Raw genomic sequence first — 22,625 nt, forward strand, 5'->3', positions numbered from 1 at the left:
ATACGTGAGTCGTGAAAATGTAGGCCTAAAAAAATGGGTCACAAGTCCAAAAAGGTTGAAGACCTCTAGTGTATACCTATCATTGATTAAATTACAAGCATTTAATGTATATACTTAATCAACGCTATTATGCTAGTATAGTACCTAGTATATATTAGTCATGGACTATACGTAAATCTTAATCCGTGATGTTAGTATAGGAGGTATACCTATAAATAGTATACAGATATAGGTACCCACTATCTAGATACCCGTTTTAAAAAATCAAAACTACAACATTATTTCTAACAAAATATATATAATATAATATTACCTATGTTTGCTTCAATAACTATAATATTAGTGCCGGATATCACATAAAAAAATGCATTAATTTAATGGTTCACTAAAACTTAATAGACCAATCAATAAGTCACTAAATGACCTATGAAACCATTATTGACATTAATTGAAATATATTTGAAGATTGTTTGTGCAACCCAACATAAATTAAATTATTAATTTATAATTCACGATGCAGAGAAGATATCTTTTCCACGACTCGATATCGTGTTACGTGTTAAAATAAATTCAAATAATTCAATATTCTTTTCATAGGCCTTTAACAAGTATAAATAAGGCACTATAATATGTTTCTATAGTAATCTAGTCTCTAGACGATCTAGTGCTCTAGCTGTAGTATAAAGAAAGTATGTAAAAAACCTATATACCTAGATAGTTATATTTTAGATTCGCTTATATTTTCTAACGTCTTTGATAACATTGATAACAACTACGATAAAGCTTGTTCTGTGATATAAGTTCGCGATGATACCATGTTAATAATTATCACTGAATACCACGGTCTTGGAAATATTCTAAGACCATATTTGATACCGTAAGATTAGCGCGAAAAAAAATGAGGTTATGTCATTTATTTAATATATTTTTCATAAGCCAATGATAAAATATAAAGAGATTTATTTATTCATTATATCTATACAGTTTAATAAATTAGTACAATTTTGAATTTTAAAGATAGATAAAGGTTTTAGATAGACGATAGAGAAATAGACAATAATAATAATCATAGTAAAATTGTTGTAGATAATTGATATAATATTGTAGCTAGGTATATACCTATTTTGATTGTTTAATTTGTTGAATTCTTTTTTATTTACTTATATCTGTACATCTGTTTCAAACGTATACAGGTGTGATTTAGATAACACGTCCCGTGTATTAAGATAATCAAGTAAGTGTATTGCTTTTACTGCTTTTTAACTACATTATAATATTTTATAAATAATTCATTAAAAAATAATAGATAAATTATTTCATGACCATGGTGATTGACATCAATAACACATTTTAAGCATAATATAAACTTTTTAATTTAAAAATTACATCTAATTAACTTATTATTAAATCTACTGAAAATCAATTGTATTACTTCAAAATGTATTAAATCTGTGGTGGATCGAAAGGGGGGCAATCGCCCCCCCCCGTTCTCTCAAAGAAATAGTTTAAGTCCCTGATTTTAGTTTTTGATGTAATTATACTTCAAAGGTAACAACATTATAGTGATATATTTTTTATTACTATTATCTACTATAAAAATATTTTTTTTGTTCTGTACAAGACTGTGGAAAGTAACATAAGTATATACCTAAATAAATACTTTATCAAAATTAATGTGTGCCCTTTAAAAATCGCCCCCCCCCCCCGTTATCTAGGTCTGGATCCGCCTCTGTATTAAATAGTCCTAAATAAACATTGTTACTAAATTTAATAATTGCAAGTTTTTAAAAATGTATTTGAAATTAATTTTATTAATACCCAAAAGTACTACATAGCAACAAGTATAAAATAATACAAGTCAGTTATAAAAGCATGTTTATAATCTTGACATTTATTCGACTGATCTTACTCTATACTGCCATATTATTTTCTACCTACTTATTAAATTATTAAACTTGATTGGATTAATCTCAAATAGAATTTGATCTGTCTTTTCAATGTCAATCTTTGTAATCTATTTTTAATATAATTGGTTTTAGTAAAACTATTATAACATTATCAAGTAAAAGTAATATTTTTAATTGGTATTAGCAAATGCCTACTCTAAGTTATTAAGAATTTTATAATATTATAAGTGAAAATTATGTTTTATTTTCAAAAAAACAAAATTTTTGTCATTATTTTAAATATAATTTCATATTTTAGATTGGTATTTAAATTTAAATATAAAACCAACATTAAATTTGTTTTTATTTTATCGAAATATAAACATCAAACAATTAAAATGTAATAAAAAAATAATATAATTTAGTGGACATTTTCAGACTTCAGTTTTTATAAGTATTCAGACCTATAAAAAATCAGTAAATTACCGAGTTGAACTATGTAGGGTTAACTATATTTTGGTAGATTAAGTATTAAAATGTATGGTTCTAACGGGTATTTTTTTTTTTTTCATTATATGTCTGAAGACATAGGATACAGATGCAAATTAAGTTAAAGAACTAAATACGAAAATACAAATTTACAAATTAATATTAAGTAATAATTTTAAATATTAATGATTATTCATTTCTATTTATTTTTAGACAAGTTTTTACCCTGACTTGAGTTGAAAAAAATCAAATGTTTTCCATTTATTTCTCAATATTAACATTTGGTGTACTGGTGCAAGAAGTAAAATTTTTCTTGCACATTGGAACATGAAATGTAGTAGTAGAACGTAACGTAAAACTAGGAACATTAAGATAGATTGAAGACAACATTTTAGCACAGTCCATTTTGGTATTTAACAAATTATATATACGATGGTACATCACACTATTGTCCTACATTAAATTCGGTAGCTATCTTGTTTAGTGGTGATTCGTCTTTATGTGATTTTAGTGTCAACAAACATATAAACCTTGTTTTGGATTCCAAATCAATGACCCATGTTCTATAATAAACCATACAAGTGAAAAATCCAAAAATACAATGATTTATTACATATTATTATGAATATGTTCAGTAAATGTTAAATCTTAGGAAAAAGTAATACTTACGTTTCAGGCTAGTAAAAGTTCTAAAACTGCAAGCCTATACTTAACCTATCAGGCATGCAATTATAGTTGTATAAAGTAGTATGACTTGATAGAAAAATGATCTGGTTATAAATAGAATAAGCAAAAACTCTTAAAAAAATTCCTCTAATTAGATCTATAGCAGTGTTACCCAACTAGGTGTTTGGCAGAACCTAAGGGTTCCGTTAGCTAGTGCCAAGGATTCCGTGAGAAATTTGAGAAAATATAAATTAATTAATAATATTTTTGATTTGAATTATGATTCTAACATAGAATAGCTCCAAAAATTATATTTTATATAGAGTAGGTCTATCAAGTGAAAAGTATAGAGACACTGACATTGAAACCTAAGACTTTTAATGCTCTATTTATGATAACATTAGTATATTGTTTAAAAGAAAGTTAGGATGAGTATAGTATAATTCAAGATCTTGGAGTTAAATATCACTCTGAAAATAAAAATGAACTAGGTATATGTATTAGTTAATAATATATTGACTTTTTGTCCAATATTAAGGTAACTTTATTATTTATTTAATCACAAGTAATGTAAGATTTACTAAATTAGTTATTTTATAAATTCTATAAAAAGAAAAAATTTGTTTTTTATTAAATCATCTTAACCAATGGTAATTTTTTATACTAATTATTAATGTATTGCTCTTTTCAAGTGCTTTTGTAAAACATATTTTTAGTATTATTGAGGATTTTTGCGCTAAACAATGATTAGAAATAAATAACAAAAATGTTAACAGTATATTAAATAAAAATAAATTTTAAAATTCATAAATTGATGGATTAAAATGTTTTCATTTTTGCTAGTTACTTTTGAATTAGAAAGTAACACTATTACTTTTGTATTTTGGTAACAGTAAGTAATTTGATTATATTTTAATTAATAATGTGACCTAGTTACCTTTTAAAAGTAACTTACCCAACATAACATGACTGTTCAAAATCTGAAAAAGAAATTATTTAACACTTACTCAAGTTGAGAGTTAATTCAATTTTGGTGACTCGACAGCTGATAATGTCTAATTCATCTTATACGTTTTGACAATCGGAAAGTGTCAATTTCATGAAAATATTTTATGTCATATAATGGATATTATCGGATAGGTGTTATTTATTTTAACAAATTGTAATCTCCCCAAGAAATAAGAAGTGAATAGACAAAAGTGGATTAGGCTTTAGAAAAATCAGAGATAATGATATCAACTTAAGAGCAATTTTCAATACACTCAGAAATGTATGAAATACATGAGAAAAAGATAATATACTACTTGAAATGATGGATTTTTCAAACCAGAATCCATAGTGTATTAAATTATGTAATTGATACTATGTATAATGTAGTTGTGGATGATTAATTCAAAGATAATTGATTGATGTGTTTAATTAGCTTTAATGAACAACTAAATAATAGCTTTCTTGGTTTCTTACCCATCTATTGGTTTTAACTGTTTATAACAATTTAGTAATCTAGTGATTGTCTACCGATTATAATAATATATAATTGGATAATAATAACAGCATGTTTCAAAAATAGATTAGCTAACATCTTTAAAATGTTAAACCATAAGTATTTATATAAATATAGAATTTGTAACAAAAAACTACAATTTATAATTCAACTCTAATAATTTATTTTGTTGGTGCAGGAAGCAAGTCAATAATTAATCAGGAATTAAATTATATAAGTTATAGTATCATGACCTCAAATATTATGGTTATTTATTTTTTTATTTTTTTTTTTTGGCTAAATCAACAAATAGAATAATATTTCATGCATTTGTATAGGTATTTACTTAATATTTAAAAATTTAAATATGATATATTTAGTTGAAATATGTTCATATCACCTTATTTGATTAGAAATAATTATAATTATGTAGGTAATGGTTGTTTTGAAAAATGCCGAGTAACAGAGTAGCATAACAAAAAAAAATATTTTATATTAAGATTTAATATTAATATTATTATTTGTCTTAATAATTGTATGTACCCTATAATTTTTTTGACTATATTAATATTTATATTAGTTGATATTTTATACTATACAATATGCATAATGACTAATGAGTATACATTTATTTATTTAATTTTTCTACCTAATAAATAGTATTAGTTATCATTGTTAGTATAATCAATATTCAATGTCATTGTATATATAAGCAGATTATAAATATTTAATGAATCAATACATTTGAAAAAAAAAATCATGTATAGTTCTATCTTTTTAAGAAAATTAAGGGATTTAGACCCCTATGGATCATACTTTTTCATAGTTATAGCCTCATAGGGTAAAAAATTTACTAGGGATAATTAATAGACTTTTTTATTTTTTAAATAATCATTATTTAATAAACATTTTATACTTATTATTATTACTAGTCTATCTTATAATATTAAACTATCTATTAGAAGTCAATATTTTTAATTATTTATTGATACCTTAAGTTATTAACTTTTCTAATTGGTCTTGATTCTGAATTTGCCCTCCATTTATACTAAATTCCTAAACCGATTATGTCAATATATTTTAAACTTGGAAATTGTCACCAATATATTTTATTGTTTTTTATCCTAATATATCATATTATTTTTTTTAATCATTTACAAACATTAGCTAAATAGTTAATCTTTTTTAATATAAGCGTCTAAATTTATTTTGTGCGTTTGAGGTCATGAACTTATATTAATTATAACTATTAACAAGCTAGAAAAATAAAACAAGCAAAAATTATTTTTATATTTGGTCAGTTCTTATTTTTGCATGTTATTTTCATTTTCAGTTTTAACATAACTAGATTTCCTTGGAAATACTGGAGAATTGCGCCGTGATTTGTTTTCTTCTGTGGCCAAGTGTTCTGGTGATTTACTTTTTGATTTAAAGTGCATTTTAGTTGCTAAATGTCTAAATCTGTATTACAATATTTGCTTAATGTTTAATTATTCAATTCTAATATTATAAACATATTGTGTTGTATAACTGACCTTACAGGAACATCGTTGCCTTCTTTATCATCAAACACTCCTTGAAATAAAAATGCTAATGGCCAACTTATCCATGAACTCCTAAAAATATAACAATATAATATTTTAATTTCATAGTTATTAAATAAACATTTATACCTAGTTGTGGAATATTACATATACGAATTCATTAATATTCCCCATAATTACTATGACTAATATATTTATAAAATTATATAATTATTTGTATTAATTATTGATATATGAAATATTCAAAGTAGAGTATAATTATAAAATAACTTATACCAATCATGCAATATAAATATTTAAATAAATCATATTATATTTATAAACAAGTTATATAGTCATACATGATAGATAAAAAATCACATCCTTCAAGAATATCTACTGTTTTTAAATGTTTAGATCTTCTTCACAATTCATTACATGTATATCAATCATTAATAATTTTTTATAGATTATTATTATTACTATCATTATTATTTCTTACGCTGGTTGTGTCATTGTATCTTCAGTATCACTTGTAGATGTAGATAATGGATCATGGATATCATCATCCATTGAACTTAAATGAGTATGTCTGCGAGATCCAGGGGATGATCGAGCAATTATTGGATTATATATTTTCGGATCACTGACCATTCGAACAAAAAATGATCTCCTATAGGCCAAATCATCCTTCTTTTTACGTTCCGATAACTCAAACACTTCATCCACTTGCTCCTATTTTACATTTAATAAATTTTTATAGAACAAGTAATTTGTAATTATTCAGAATTAAATTTGTAGAGGGGGGATACGAAGGATAAGAATAGGCTTCTAACATTAGTAATGTAAGATTAATTTTAAAATTTTAAAATGTTTATACTGTATAGTAAATAATAATATACAATGGTTCAAAAGTTTTTACTTTCTACAAATGATATTTTTTTAAGTATAAAAAAATAACTAAAGTTGTGGTTAATTGTTTTATTTTGATATCTAATTTTATCAAAAATCTAGTTACATTTTTTTCAAAATCTGAACTTAAATTGCTTTAAAAAAAGTTATGCCTTGTATTTTTTTTAATTTCTACAAAATATACAACTTATGAAGAATTTTGTTTTAAAAAATATAAGCTTTTTGATTGAGTATAACATTTTTATCAACGTCTGTAGTTAAAATAACTAAATGAATTAAAAAATTTTAAATGTGCATAAATTACTCAAAATCAGTCTAATAAATATTTTGAAATATAAATCGTTATACTCAATATTTTTTTTAATCATTCCAATATGCAAAAACTTATGATGAATCTTGAATTAAATTCTAGATTGATAGGTACGTTAAAATAAAAAAACGACAAAATTAAATAAAAATATATAACTCATGCTGTGCAAGTACACAAGTATGAAAATAGGTAATGTTAATATATAAATTTATATAATTCTATACTTAGAAAAGTGTCTTACGCTATAATAGATTAAAAAAAATTTTAACCTATTTAAACAATTTACATATTCACATAAATTATATTTACTAACTTCTCGTTTTTCTGTGAGTTCTTGTTCGTTGTACACGACTGTTACTGCTGTTTCTTTTATAATTTTCCAGGCATAATCTAAGTTTCAATAAAATTTAGTTAAATTTCAAGTCCTAGGTATAAAATACAGTTACATAAATGAAGTATTGTTTTTCGTAATTTAAAAATTTTAGTTGTTATGACGAGAGAAGAAAAGATCAAAAATGTATAAATAATATGCTTCAAAAAATGCTCACAAGAATAAAACTGTTATTCAATTAGAATTAAAAATCATAAAAATAAACTTTTCTAGTACTAATTTGTTATTTTGAAAAATTATTTTAGCTAGTTAATTTCTATTCTATTAAATTTAAATAGTTTGAACTAAAAATGTAATGACTGAATAGTAGGTATTTTATAAAAAAAAACTTAAAATGTTACTGATTACAGTTAATTGTTTAATTTGTATATTATATCTTTGTTTGTTTTATATTACCAATATCATCTTCTGTAGCATGCTCTGCAACTACGCAAAACCTGATGACATACTTGTCGTGTACTAATGATGGCACCATGTGAAGTTTTCCTGATTCGTTAATGGTTTCTAAGAGCTTTTTATTTAGTTTATTTGTCGGATCGTCTTTCAAACGGAAACAAACTAACCCCATCTATTTTTTTTTTTTAATGAAAATGTTAATTTTATATAATGGTAAAATATTAAATTAAATATATGTCAATAATTATTACCTTCACATCGTTTAAGACTTCATACATATTATCACTTCTGACTAATCTTTCAAAACGTTTTGCTAGTTGACAATGGTGTCTAATATATTTTTGAAGTCCTGAAATTCCGTATGTGCGTAGTACAAACCAAAGCTTCAGTGATCTAAATTTTTATATTCAAAATAATTAATAAATTTGTACAAATACAAATCTTATTATACTAATATAAATATACCTGAAACGTCTACTTAATGGTATACCCCAGTGTCTATAATCTACAGCACCAGCATAACCATGTTGTAAATAAAGAGGATCGACCACCAAAGCACAAGTTAATTTAAACCGATCTTTTACCCAAAGACATGAACAATCAAAATTTGTTAACAACCACTTATTTGTGTTGAGGTTAAAAGAGTCTGCATATTGTACACCATTCATTAGAGACCGAAATTCAGGACATATGAATGCACTTCCTGCATAAGCAGCATCAACGTGTAACCAAACAGTTTCAAATTGCTGACATACTAGACCGATTTCGGGTATATTATCAAATGAACAACATGACGTTGTTCCTAATGTAGTAGAAACGAAAAATGGTATCAATCCCATCGCCTCGTCTTGTTCCATCACCTACAACATGCGTTAATTTATATATATTTAACTTAGTATTAATGGCTAACGGACTTGTCTTAACGTAGCCCCTCTTAAACTGTTATTCTCGTCAGGCTCAAGTATACGTAATTTAACAAATGCCATCATAGCCCCTTTTTCCACGCACGAATGTGATTCTTTAGAACAGTAAGCCATCAGTTTTGATAGTAAAACACCTTCTTCAATAAATGGGTGAAGTTTTCGTAATCGCTTAATTGCTTGAGCTCGAGCTGCTAGCATACAAACAAATATGCATTCACTTGCTGAACTCTAAAAAAAAAAATAGTGTTTGTGATATATTTTTATTTTTTACGACTGGTTAAATCAAATTGTTTGAATTTTTCACCTGAAGTACTCCACCGCCTTTTCCGTTGTGTACTTCGGTTTCGCTATCGCCTTGTCTCGCAGAATTAATAGTTTTTGATGCTTCTTCTGAAAATGTTAAAAACTCTTCTGGTAATCCTATGGCTTTACCGAGCCAATCCAAAACTATAGTTTCCAATTCGGTACACGAAGGACTTGCAGCCTTTATAAATTAAAATATATTATATAAAAAAAATATATATTTTTTTGGTTACTTACCCATGAAAACCCAATACATGCTATAGAATCAGATAGCATGTCTGCTAAAATTGAAGGAAATGAATTACCAGAGGGAAAATAAGCATGAAATCTTGGATGTTGCCAATGTGTCACCTAGTAAACACAAAAATTTAGAATGTCTTATATTTCTGTTACAGATTTGGTACCATACTTCTATTTGAATTTGAAAACAAAAAGCTGATAAAATATTGAAAAGTAAGTTTATATTAATGTCCAATTTCTACTTAGTGTTTAACTATATTAAAAATATTTTATAATATTTAAATCTCGATTTTAGTGTAAAAGTAATTTACATTCAACGATAGCTACTAATTATAATATAATACAAATATTTTACTCCTGGCATAATAATGTTTTCAACGTCTTTCATTATTGCATCAAATGCCTCCGGATGTACAGGTGCTTCCAGTGGGATTTGATTTTTTAACCATCCAGGGTTTACTGTTGGTGTCACTCTTCTGTGTTTTATTGTCTCTAAATATTCACAAATATAGTCCACCATCTCCTTGCCATGCTTGCGAAATTGTTCCGTATCCATTTTATAAATTTTTCCTTTAAATTAAATAAAACATTTATTAAACACATTTATTATTATTATTATTCAAATGCATTTGATTTCGTTAAGGATGTAAAACTAATTGATTTCTCTCGGAGAATGATAATATTCTATGTTGTCATGTGCATGAAGGAAATATTAGATTGACGAAACCACTGCAAGTCAACAACAGATTTTTCGCCTTTTTATATTTATTCAATTTTTTCATTTCTTATTTATTAAAGAGATGTTTTTCTGAAAATTTAAGGGTACCTCTATTTTAATTAATATTGCTTTATTTGACAAGTTTAAGTAGCACCAGTTGTTAACAAAACTTGTAATGAATAAATCAAATTAATTCATATCGGAAAATAATCGATAGAAGATCATTAAAATCACAATAATTGAACTTTTCGAAAATGTCCTACAAATAATTAATGTATTTCAAACAAAATTTGCCTGTTAGTGAAAATACAGTTAAAATTATTTAACAAGATAAAAGTATACCTACATGATAAGTCAGGAAATCATTACATATTTTCAAAATAATTACTTATATTGGCTATGGAAATTAAATAATATTGCCAACAATGCCAACACTTTATATAACCTAATGCTTATTGAATTATATACTATAAAAATACTGTTACAATTTAATTTTTGAATTTTAATGGTTAACTTCATATTATATTCATCTATGTTATATTTAATATTATGTAGCAAAATATCCGAATATCATTTACTCGGGTCGCGAAACTTTTATAAGTCTCTAGAGAGGGGGTTACTTTGATTTGTATTTTTAATAAATGAAAAATTACTTACATAAATAAATACTTGGTACATAAAAATAAATATTACATTTAGTACAATGAATTAACCTTTTTTTAACTATCGAAAGTCTACCAAATTGTTTAACAAAATTTATTATTTTTAATTTTTATCTATTCAAATAAAATATTAACGTTTAATTTTTAAAATATAACTAAAGATAACTTCTAGATTCTTAAAGAAATTTAAGTAATTTATATTTGGTTTTAATCAAGATAATGTATTATGTATGTATTAATTTTAAAATTATTATTTATTATTTATTTTATACTAATTCAACAATTAACAATAATAATAACCATCTACCATGTACAGTTTCACACTTACACTTATTATAATTTAAATAATGTTGGTATAAAATTGTCATACAGGTATCCAATTAACTACGCCAACTTTAAACTGTGGTGATACCACCGGTCGGCTTCCCCACTCACGCCTCCTAATTCCTTACCTCGATCAAATTTTCTATAAAAAGATTATACAAATTGTAAATTGTCATATTTTTAATAAAATTAATCCGATTGGTGTTTATGTGTAGAGCGAATATTACCAATATCCAGCACTTCGAAACAGACTCGACTACATTCGAAATAAATTAATAATTTTATAACATTTTACTAAATTGTATACCAATACATATGATACTCTTGGCCTAAATTTCTCCTCTATAAAGGTATATTATCAATTCTTATATACATATATGATATATATATTAATTATACATAATTTTTTTTATTGACACCGCAACTATTATTTCGTATTTTTGCATAACCATATTATCGCATATTTATCACATTACTTTTAAATATATAGATTGTTCCACCGCCGACCTATCCGCCTACCGAGTTTTAGGAATTTCTAAAGTTTGATTACAACTACAGCTACTGTACGGTTAAAATAATTCAAATCAATTATATTTTCTACCAATATTTGTACTAGATTATCACAAAAATAAAAAAAATACGACCAAACATTCATAACCAGCCCATATTTTGAGCGGCCCACCAAGTTTTCCTCAGTAGCTCGCCAGACCAATCCGGCCCTGATTCATTGTTCTATTAAAGTTATTATTTTTTGATCATTATATAATTCTGAACACATCAAATGCGTATAGTAAAACTCCGTATAGTATGTTATATTAACTGTAGGTTTTTTTTTTCAAAAAATTCTTAAAATGTTGTATAAAACACTGTTAGTTTTAGATATTACTTTAATAGTTTAACATTTCGAACATGTATACCATTTCACAGAGAAAACATGCATTATTTACTATCTTGTTAAATAATTTAAAACTATTTTTTATTATCCTTTTATTAAATATTTAAAATATTATGAAAATGTGGAATTTTAATTTAATCATATTTTGCGCTGTATATAAATCATTTATATATTTTATTTGTTTGCGCAAAACACGTACTAATTTAATTTTTCTAATTAAATATAATATTACAATTACAATATAACAGATTATTAATATAATACATCATATCATAGTTACATAATTTCAAAATAATCAAATAATTTATTTTTATTTTTGTTCTAATACTTACAAAATATATATTACAATGTATTTTATCTATATATATATAGATATGTCTACTATTATAATGTACAAAAATGTACAATAAGCCTTAATCGATTATTTAAAATAATTTGTATAAAATATGAATTTGTCATCAATAATTTATTTTCGATGAATATTTTTAAAACAATAGAATTTTTAAAAAAACAAATCATTTTGTATTTTTATAATTTACTTAAAAAAAATAAATATCAAATACATATTATTTGATTATTATATATTTATATAAGAATACATCATATATTTGAGAGGGTGTACTTACTGTGATATACTTCGAATGCAGCGCGTCCTAACTGCTGGAGGTATAGAACAGTTGTGGAAGGCTCTCGAAACGACTGCCTGTAGCGTGAAACTAGCGGCCAACATTTAAATCCAAGATGAATAATATACACCGTTTTTCGATGGCAAATTATATTATTTTATACAATATTGCCAATTTTAATTCACTTTCTTTTTATTACGTTTTAAACATTTTTTACTTTAATGAATATACTCGTAACATAAATATTAAAACAATTTGTTTTTCAATCATAATATTGTATTGTACCTAATTTATTTAAATTATTATTCTCAGTGCATCAGTCTTTTAATTAATTTAAATAAAGCAATTTCTATAAATTATAAATTACGCTGTTTAAGCTATTAGTTATATTTAATATGAAACATTACTTAAACAGGCTAGGATTCTCTTTAATCCTCATCTGACTTGAGGATGGAATGAGACACGTATCATAACACAAACTTAGTATGATTAAATTATTATGATTTAATATTTATTATAAAATGTAAAAGTTAAGTATTTAAGAAAAGTAATATTATTGATTAAATTATTAAATTATTATAAAGTTGATTCCTACACGATCCCACAATTTATTAAGTCGCACAATTACTAAATTAATCAATGTATAAATTACAGGGAGGCAAAAGGGACATTTGCCCCGAGCGTAAGTGTTTTGGGGGTGATACATTTTTGATTGGTCAAATATTATACAAAAGTGTGAACAAAAAAAAAAATAAGAAAAAAATATTTTTATTACTGTTATTTGATATTTGTCATTTAAATTGCTTATGTGTGTTTATATATAATATTATTTAATTGTTAATAAAGATACATTTAATATGATCCTAAGATGAATCAATGCTTTATATACTCCATAAATAACTACAAATATAGGAGTTACTTACTATTTATTAATTAATTAAATATAAAGATTTTACGCTATAAATATTCCATCTTCCAACACTATTAATAAAAAAGATCATTATTTCAAATAGATAATTTCTAATTAGTATAAGAAGACGATTTTTACGTAGCTATAACATTTATATGAAATGGAAATAATTAACTGAAATACCGAGCATAACGAGGAAAATAATTTTGCACCCCTTCCCCCACTCATATATTAACCTTTAATGCGCCTCTGATAAACTATAAAATGTAATTTTGTTCCTATACTTCGAATAATTTCAATTTTATTAGTATAAAAATTGTTAAAATTTTAGACTGAACTAAGTATTTTATTCAAGAAATTGAAATAACTATTCGTGTAACTAAAATACAATTTTGATTTATATTTTATTTAGTTTAACCAAAGATAATTAAAAACAAGCTAATCGTATTGAATAACTAAAATAGCGTCTATAATATGATGTTCAAAAATATTAAGGAGACATTTTCAAAGTGTAATATACGTAAATCATTTAATTTTTATTTATATAAATCGTGTATATGATTTATAATTAATATTAAATATTCCCAGCTAACCAACATTTTAGGCGATTTGTGCGCCAGCTGAAACCTCCCTTGTCTCCGTAACATTCACGAATCAAATACAATATCACATAATTATATAACCGTCAATATTAGATGTACAATGGACACCATGTCTCCGTGGAAGTTTGTTGTCGCTAGGGTTGTAGAAAACTCGTGCCCAAGTTTTCACAGCGAATTAACTCCCGAGAAACTTCACTTTTCTGTTAAGTATTTTAGCCGTTTTCCATTCGCTCGACCACAGAGTATATAGTACGTGTATATTATATGAGAGTATTCTAAGGAAATTAAGGCCCTGTCTCGCTCTGTATGATGGATGTATTACATGGCAGGAAATGTTGAACAGTTATATAGTTACTTGTTGTAGCTTGTTAGTGAATTTATATGCTTTTTGATAAGAATAAAGAATATTAGAGAATCTATTACTGGACTAATGTATTCAATCATACCCAGATAATCGCAGATATTAATTTAAACAAGTTCGCCAAGTACAATACCTATAAGTTATTCACAAACATTATTTTGATCGGCACCACGATTACAGTTGATGTGAATGTGTAAATTTAATTGTAAAATTTAATTTTGCTATCCTGAAAAACTACATATCTGTTTTCCAACCCATGCTATAATTCGAACAAATATAATTTTTTATATACAAAACCTACTGATTCGAATCAAAAACATTGTATTTTATTATTATTTATTTAAATTACACGCGGAAACTTAAATTGTTAGTGTTCGTTGAAGTTATTTTCAGTATACTGTATTAACCCCAATATTTTTGTCACATCCCTTCATAACTATCATAGTCCTAAATAATGCTACCAACAGGAAGATCCATAACGATCAATTCGGTGTGTAGGTGATTGTACTTGCATATATATATGTATATTTATCCATATAGGTCAAGGTTCATTGGGTAAATCGTGAAGGAATTTTCATCAACGTTTTCTAATAATATGACGCTTGTAATGTTTATATCACGAAAAATAAGAAAACGCATACTAAAAATCATTGAATATGTTATACTGTGTATTAACATAATACTTTATGGTTCCGTGCCATAATATAAACTGCCTCAAATATAAGTGAATTGTAATGGTCTGTCGCTACGAAACAATGATATGAGAATTCATTTTTATAAAATCCCCTATCCAACTGTGCTTTTCGGGATGTCTGAAGTTAGACTTGAAAATTATAATCGGTATATTTTATTAGTAGTCGGTCGTGGATGGAATGTTGACTATGCGACGATTGCTGTGGAATGCTCTTCATTTTATCTCATAAAAGTCTCGTGGCTATAATAAACCTGGACGAGTGACGGGGGCTCTTAAACTATTGATTCTCGTTCACATGCTTGTGAGATTTGTGTCGCCTGCGCGCTCAACTGTATTATCGTTACATATCTATAACTTGAGCTCATATTTTGTACAAAATCCATCGTTTTTGTTTTGTTAGGTATATCTGCGCGTGATTTATTAGATGACAATAGACAATAGTCAATAGATATTAAATGCTCTACCTATATGTCCTTCTAGAAATATATATACTATAGAAATACTCGTGTATGTGTGTATAGTGTGTAGACCATTGATAATTTCTCTCGAAGATCGAGTAATGTCTAAATTACAAGTTTAACACACGTTTGGTAGTAAATTCTTAAATTTTTATTTTACAGTAGATCAACAAAAACTATATTTCGAGACTACTACTTCCTTACATTCCTTACTAGAATCCCAAAAATATTAAATATTTTTATGATTAAAATGTGATGAAAAATTTAAAATTAAGTTTATAATTTGTATAATTGCTGCTATTTTGCACTATTCGTTATTAAATTAAAATATAAAAACTGAACAAAAAATGGTAATTGTACTTTTTTTACTATTTCTAATTTTTTCTTCATACTTGAATTTTTAAAACTAGTATATTATAATGATCAACTGTAATTTTAATATTTTATAAATTTAAGCACAACACACAATATCAGTTAGAAATCATTAGAAAAAATCATTTGTAAACTGTCTCCGCAATATTAAAGCTTTATGCTCTTTTCTAGTTTACAATACAATTATTATACAATTTTGAAAAAATAGTTGGTTTATCTCAGGCCTGATCCTTTCCCCAACAAATTATTGATTAATTAAAAAACCATTCTAAATAGTTATACCTAATCAAACCGTTAAGTAATTCAATTATATTGTAGCCACTATATACCCACCCATTAACAAAAAAAGTTTTAATTTTTCTTGATAATTATTGCCTATGTATAGTTAAATTTCCCATGAGTACTAAATTACTCATTTATATATACTAATCTATATAAACACTAAAAAATTTATTAAAAATAAATTATGTTATTAGGTATTGGTATTATCTATATTAAATTGAATTTCTCTAATTAATCAAGTAAATATAGATGCTCTCAAATACTAAAAATTTAATTAAACATTAGTACAAAATTATTTTTTACATCAAACTAAATGTGTTAATACTAAATTTATTTATTTCAAACAGTAGACCTACATAATTCAGATGTGAGTGATGAGACGTTTAGAAGGAGAGTGTCAGGGTATACATAGGTTAGGTATTTAAACCCATAATCTAGGCATAAAAGATAAAATATATTGTATAAGCCATAATGCATTTAATACATGTACCTTTACGAGAAAAATTTTCTAAATAATTGATTATGAAAGTCCTCATTACTTTGATGTAAAATTTTTGTATGTACTTTTAAACAATTTTTTTAATCATTACTTATATTAAAAAATGAATCTGTTAAAAATGTCATCTGTATTTTGTATTTACTTCTGCAAAATCATTACTTTAACATAATAATATTTCCTAACCATATTTGAATTATATTATTGTTACACTCAAATAACTTCAAAAACACTCGAGATATTTTGCATTTTTATCACCGTTACAGATAGTACTGCTGCAGATAGTATCTAATAAAAAATTGTTTCATCACTTAATAGAACAAAATCTTATTTTCGATAAAAAATTGAGTGATTAATAATTATAAGATCTATAAAAAAAAAGAAGACACTTAACAAAATAGATTTGTATAGAGCAGTAAATTAATTTTCTAAAATGAAAAGTAGAAAGTAGAAATTATAATACCATGATATCTGTGCTATTATAATTAAATTTTACTTTCTGTTTGAATAATATTATTATTTAATTATTTAATTAATAACGTTCATTTTCAATCTAACATACTAATAAGTATTACTTTTTGAAAAAAAAATATATTAAGTAGTAATTTTGGTTCATTAAAATATTAAATAATAATCCTTTGACTTCATTCACTGAATAAAATATGTACATTTATTAACTATAATGAAACAAAAACTCAAACAACACCTCTAATATAATTTACTCTGTAACTAAAATATAGTATACAATTTTAGTCAGAGTGGGATTGAAAACTTTTGACCCATCACGGTTTCAACATTTAACCGACCAAATAATATTTTAAATACTAATAATTATTAGACATTATAGTACTCAGTTACATAGAAAAAAAAATACATATTAATGTAAATAATAACTTGTTCTATCCAATCTAACTTATCTGTTCTAACTGATGCATTTAAAGACTATAAAGAAATAAGAATTATATTATAATAACTGTGAATACTAAAATGTTGTAATTTATTTATATTCAATTTTTACACAATTTTTATTTAAATTTTATCAATTACCTTGTTTCAAAGGAAATAACCTGCAATTTGCTCTATAACACTTAGATCAACAATTCAACAAAAATTGTAAAATATCGAGTAAATTACATATGGATTTAAGTTAGATAATGGCTATTACAATGCTCCATATTTACCATGAATCAGAAATATCCTTAAAATTGTTACAAAACTGTTCAACTTAACAGTATTTTATTATTATTTATTATTAATACATAGTTAAATATTTTTACTTCTATTAAAATATAAATTAAAATACTTGTATTTTACAGTGGAAACTCTGAAACCTAAATGTGTATACCAAGAAGAACGTTGGACACGTTCCTTGATTACAATTGACAATTTACCAGATAATTTTGAACATTTAAAAGTTAATAACCATTCCAAAATCCGAAACATGCTTGGTTTTGCAGTAAAAAGTTTTGAACACTCTAATCACCTAGTATGTAGTGCCAGTGGTCCATCAGTTAATAAGGCTGTAACGTGTGCAGAAATATTGAAACGACAGATGCCCGAGCTTAAACAAGTCACTGGTATTGGATATAGAAAGTAAGTAACAACTTGATTCAAATATTGTAGATAAACGGTACAAGATAAATAATTATGTTTATTGTTGTAACTTAATAAGTTATAAGTATTATTTCCTATGTATACAAATTTAAAATTATAGTAATGTGATTGTTATATAAATATAATTATAAATTGAATTTTCACTGAAAATTGTGGTATGGCACCATTACAAAATAAATACTATAATACTACAAAATATTAAAATGAGAAAAATTTATATTTATTAGTGTACTAAACAATTACACTTTAATAGTTAATTTATAAATACATATTATTGTTTTAAAGTTAAAATGTAATTTACTTTGAGAGACAATTCATAAATAGTAATATTATTTTTTTTACTTACAGCGTAAGAATGATTAAGGATGAGATGATTGATGGTAAAGTCTCTCAATCAATTACAACAAGAAGATTACCTTCAATCCACATTCTTTTATCCAAAAACCATCTTCATCCTAATTTACCTGGGTAAGCTTACAATAATCTAATATAATACATAATTATTGGTTAATTGTTTAACTGATCTAATAAAAAAAAAATTAGAAGTTAAAAAAAAATATATTTTGTAATGTTTCCTAGTTAAATGATTAATTTTACTGTATGTCTAAAATTAATTAATTAAAATATTTTAATTTTAGATACCAAGGAGCTGATAAGGTATCCGATCATGTTAGCAGACCAGTGCCTCGCAAAACATTTGAAAAGAATGATTACCGCGGTACTAAGGAGAGTAAAGTTATGGCTCTTTAATTGATGTTGTTCCATCCTCTTCAGTTCTTATACCTTGCATAATTGCATCAGGCATAGGCACAATCAGATTTTCTTTAGCCATTAAGCTGTATTTAATCACAAATTTTGTAAACCTCTGGCATAAGTATGTTTCATTCTGTAATATTTATCATTTTATACAATTATAACCTATTACATAATTATTAATACACATTGTATCTGTAACTACTTTTAATGAAATAATAGTTTTATATTTTGAATATTTTACCTCAAATTTATTATAAATGTTTTGATGATGGTAGTATGCATGGGAAAATATCCTATACACTCGTCGACAAACAGATCCCAATTTTGCCACCGATGATTCCTTAATATTAACTCTAGAATAAATAATACTTTTAAAATTGTATAAGATATAAATATAATATTTTATTAATTCATTAATTAATTGTTGATTTTTAATTTTAAGCATTAAAATAAAAGTGATGTACTATTATATAATATATAATGTTATAAAAAAAAACAACCATTATCGGTACCTTGTTTTTATATTATAACAGTATACTTAAGTACAAATCTTTATGACTTATATGTAGTAAAATGTATTTTATCATGTATTTAAGTAAAATATTTTAATGTAAGATGATACTTAATAATAAACTTGCATTATATAATATAAAATTGTGTTTCTTTTATTTAGTTTCCTTAAAATCATAATTTTATGACTATGGACAAATAATTAGGCTATATTCAATTATTCTTTGAAAAGAATAATTGATATATGTTATTTTATTATTCAAAAGTAAGTACTATGAGAAAACTGAGCTACAGGGCAAAAAAAATAAACATATTTTCAATACATAAAAATAATAAATTAATAAAAGCTTTAAGAAAGGTAACTAGCAGATTTAATCTGAGAATACATATTCAACGTTAACAATAATCGAATAAAACATATTAACTAAAAAGTTCATATATTTTTCCTTTTTAATGAAACCTGGTCAATAATGAGAGGGAGATTCATTAGTGCAGACAAACATATAAGTGCCTACACACAGTTATTTATATATATTTAAACAGATTCAAAAGCCCAATAATAGCTTTTAATATATGTATAACATAATATGAATTTAAATGAAGAAAATAACATTTGATGAATAAATACCTAATATAATTATAAAAAGACTAGTTATAGAGTAAAAATTTAAAAAATCAACTTGGTCATGGTCATTATTAGCATATTCAATGTTCAATTAACAAGTGATAATAGAGCATGATTAGTATTTTTGAATAAGATACATTTTTTGGTGAATAGTAGGTTAATTTACAAAACCACTATTTTATAAAATGCATGATAATATATGTATAAGTTGTACCTGCTAGGAAAATATTTATTACTGTTTAATAAACAAGCAGCTCCATCTAAAGTATGGCGTGTATAATCAATAGCCGGACATTCTTTTGGAGTTTTATGTGCAGCACATAAAAATATCCACTGTTCAGTTGATGTCATTTGGCTACATGTATCAGGTAAACATTCAGTTTGTAATTCGACTGCTAACCCATTTAATTCCATACAAAACTGCCTATAAATGCAATCAACCAGCATTAGTAATGTTAATTAAGACAGAAGAAATTATTTGTCACCTTAAATGTTCATATTTCCAAACTCCTTCTTCTTGAGAATCTGGCGGTGTCAATATTATATCAATATTACTCGGATCTATACGTATTTGTTGCTGAATAAACTCTTGAACAGCTAATGTACTTTCCATCTCTTCAAACGGCTCATCAGGCCATTTACGGAAGAACTACAAAATAATGTTCAAATTAAAGTAACAAAAATGTAAATAATAATTTAGGACTCACATTAGCTTTAGTTCCTGGTTTGTTTCTTTTTAATAATTTCTTTACAGATTCAGCCATCTTCATTTTCAGTGATTAACTGTTGTATGATGGAATTGTCTTTTTGTGTATAAAATATACACACTATTTCATTATAAAATTGTAATAGAATTCAAACATAAAAATAATGGTATTCAAATTTAAAATTTCCAAAGGGTTGAACGATAACCAGTTTACACTTATACAGATACATAGAAAACACCATTCTTTGGCCGACAATCAATACGCTATCACTATCAAACATACGGAACTGATAACGTATAGATTAAATAAAAATTTAATATTAAAATTTAATATAGATAAAAAAAAAATTATACCTAAACAAATTATATAATATAAAATTACAAAAGTACCCAAATCACAAAATAAATGAAATCGAACCCAATCTATTCTGCACCGAATCATTACCTTTTGTTTTACGAAACAGTGGTACAAAGTCAATCTGTTTAAATTGAATTAATATACTAAAACAAAACGTACATTTTATTCATAGAAATATTTATACTAACGACCAATTGTTCGACAATCTATTTATGCCAATAATCAATTTTTTTTATTAATACCATATAATATTTCTATAAAGTAAAATATCTTCTAACTTCTTTACTATAATCATTAATCTATAATTATCAGTGACACTGAACTCGTATGTTACCTATGTGAAACAATCGCTTCACTTCTTAAATGGGTGGGGGGTCGTGGGTGGGTGAGTTATATAAGGTTAATCGGTGTTAATGGATCAACAAAGTTAAATAAGATGTAACCTATATACTTATATTATTATTGATGCCTGAACGCGTGAAACATAGAAGTTAGAAATCTACACCTGTAATCTGTATGTACCTATCATATTAGATGACTGAGAATTTTTGGTGACAAAAATCTTAGATTTTACTTCACAAAAAAATTCTGAGTTTAGCGCCACCGATAATTATAGATTATAGTAAAGAAGATTTAGGTACTTTATACTGTTTTATAGAAAAAAGAAATATATATATAATTAATAAAGAAAATATAGTGAGTAAAAATTATGAGTAGGTAGTTAACAAATACAAGCACTTATACTGGATCAATTTTCGGGGGGAGGGAAGGTAAAATTTTTTTAAACCATGAACTAAAAACCAGTAAAAAGTGTGTAGTTAGTTTTTGTTATATTATAAATCTATACCTAAACTTTAAAAATGTCTGGGGGCTGAACAAATATATTGGAACCAATACATTTATTTGGTATCCAATATTTAAAATTTTAAAATAATTGATGGGTTTAAATTAAAAAATGGAAAACATTTATGTATATATAAAAATTTAAATTATAGGAAAATTGTGCTTTTATAATTTTTATATTTTTTTGGATTTAGTATGAATTATTACCAATTTGTTACTAATAAACAACGTAGTATTAAATTGTTAAAGCTTAACTAATAAATAATTTAAATAATTTGCAAATTTTTGTGA

The 22,625-nt window shown here is 25.0% G+C and overlaps 3 protein-coding genes across 5 annotated transcripts; 1 reads left to right on the forward strand and 2 right to left on the reverse strand.

Annotated features, from left to right (window-relative positions):
• The first annotated feature begins 977 nt into the window (after positions 1-977).
• Positions 978-19,539, forward strand: LOC113549266 (ribonuclease P protein subunit p25). Of its 2 annotated transcripts, XM_026950478.1 has the most exons (5): positions 978-1,234; positions 9,678-9,735; positions 18,239-18,515; positions 18,885-19,004; positions 19,175-19,539. In XM_026950478.1, coding segments are annotated over exons 2-5 (510 nt in total). In that variant the 5' UTR covers positions 978-1,234; positions 9,678-9,734; the 3' UTR covers positions 19,287-19,539. The 2 variants fall into 2 exon arrangements, with proteins under 2 accessions (XP_026806279.1, XP_026806280.1); XM_026950479.1 differs by lacking the exon at positions 9,678-9,735.
• On the reverse strand, positions 5,233-12,837 carry LOC113549264 (tyrosine decarboxylase). 2 transcript variants are annotated; one of them, XM_026950475.1, is made up of 12 exons: positions 12,748-12,837; positions 9,878-10,092; positions 9,520-9,633; positions 9,284-9,463; positions 8,971-9,207; positions 8,522-8,916; positions 8,308-8,449; positions 8,057-8,228; positions 7,583-7,659; positions 6,550-6,782; positions 6,060-6,140; positions 5,233-5,985 (listed from the first exon to the last, which is right to left on the reverse strand). In XM_026950475.1, the coding sequence occupies exons 2-12, from the start codon at positions 10,076-10,078 to the stop codon at positions 5,829-5,831; spliced, it is 1,989 nt and encodes a 662-aa protein (XP_026806276.1). In that variant the 5' UTR covers positions 10,079-10,092; positions 12,748-12,837; the 3' UTR covers positions 5,233-5,828. The 2 variants fall into 2 exon arrangements, with proteins under 2 accessions (XP_026806276.1, XP_026806277.1); XM_026950476.1 differs by lacking the exon at positions 12,748-12,837 and adding an exon at positions 11,231-11,468.
• LOC113549265 (MOB-like protein phocein) lies at positions 19,239-21,395 on the reverse strand. The gene is made up of 5 exons (XM_026950477.1): positions 21,135-21,395; positions 20,913-21,076; positions 20,642-20,851; positions 19,534-19,645; positions 19,239-19,422 (listed from the first exon to the last, which is right to left on the reverse strand). The coding sequence occupies exons 1-5, from the start codon at positions 21,195-21,197 to the stop codon at positions 19,273-19,275; spliced, it is 699 nt and encodes a 232-aa protein (XP_026806278.1). The 5' UTR covers positions 21,198-21,395; the 3' UTR covers positions 19,239-19,272.
• Between the last annotated feature and the right edge of the window lie 1,230 nt (positions 21,396-22,625).

The sequence above is a fragment of the Rhopalosiphum maidis genome, chromosome 1 (genome assembly GCF_003676215.2).
Source record: "Rhopalosiphum maidis isolate BTI-1 chromosome 1, ASM367621v3, whole genome shotgun sequence".
Taxonomy (NCBI): Eukaryota; Metazoa; Arthropoda; class Insecta; order Hemiptera; family Aphididae; genus Rhopalosiphum; species Rhopalosiphum maidis.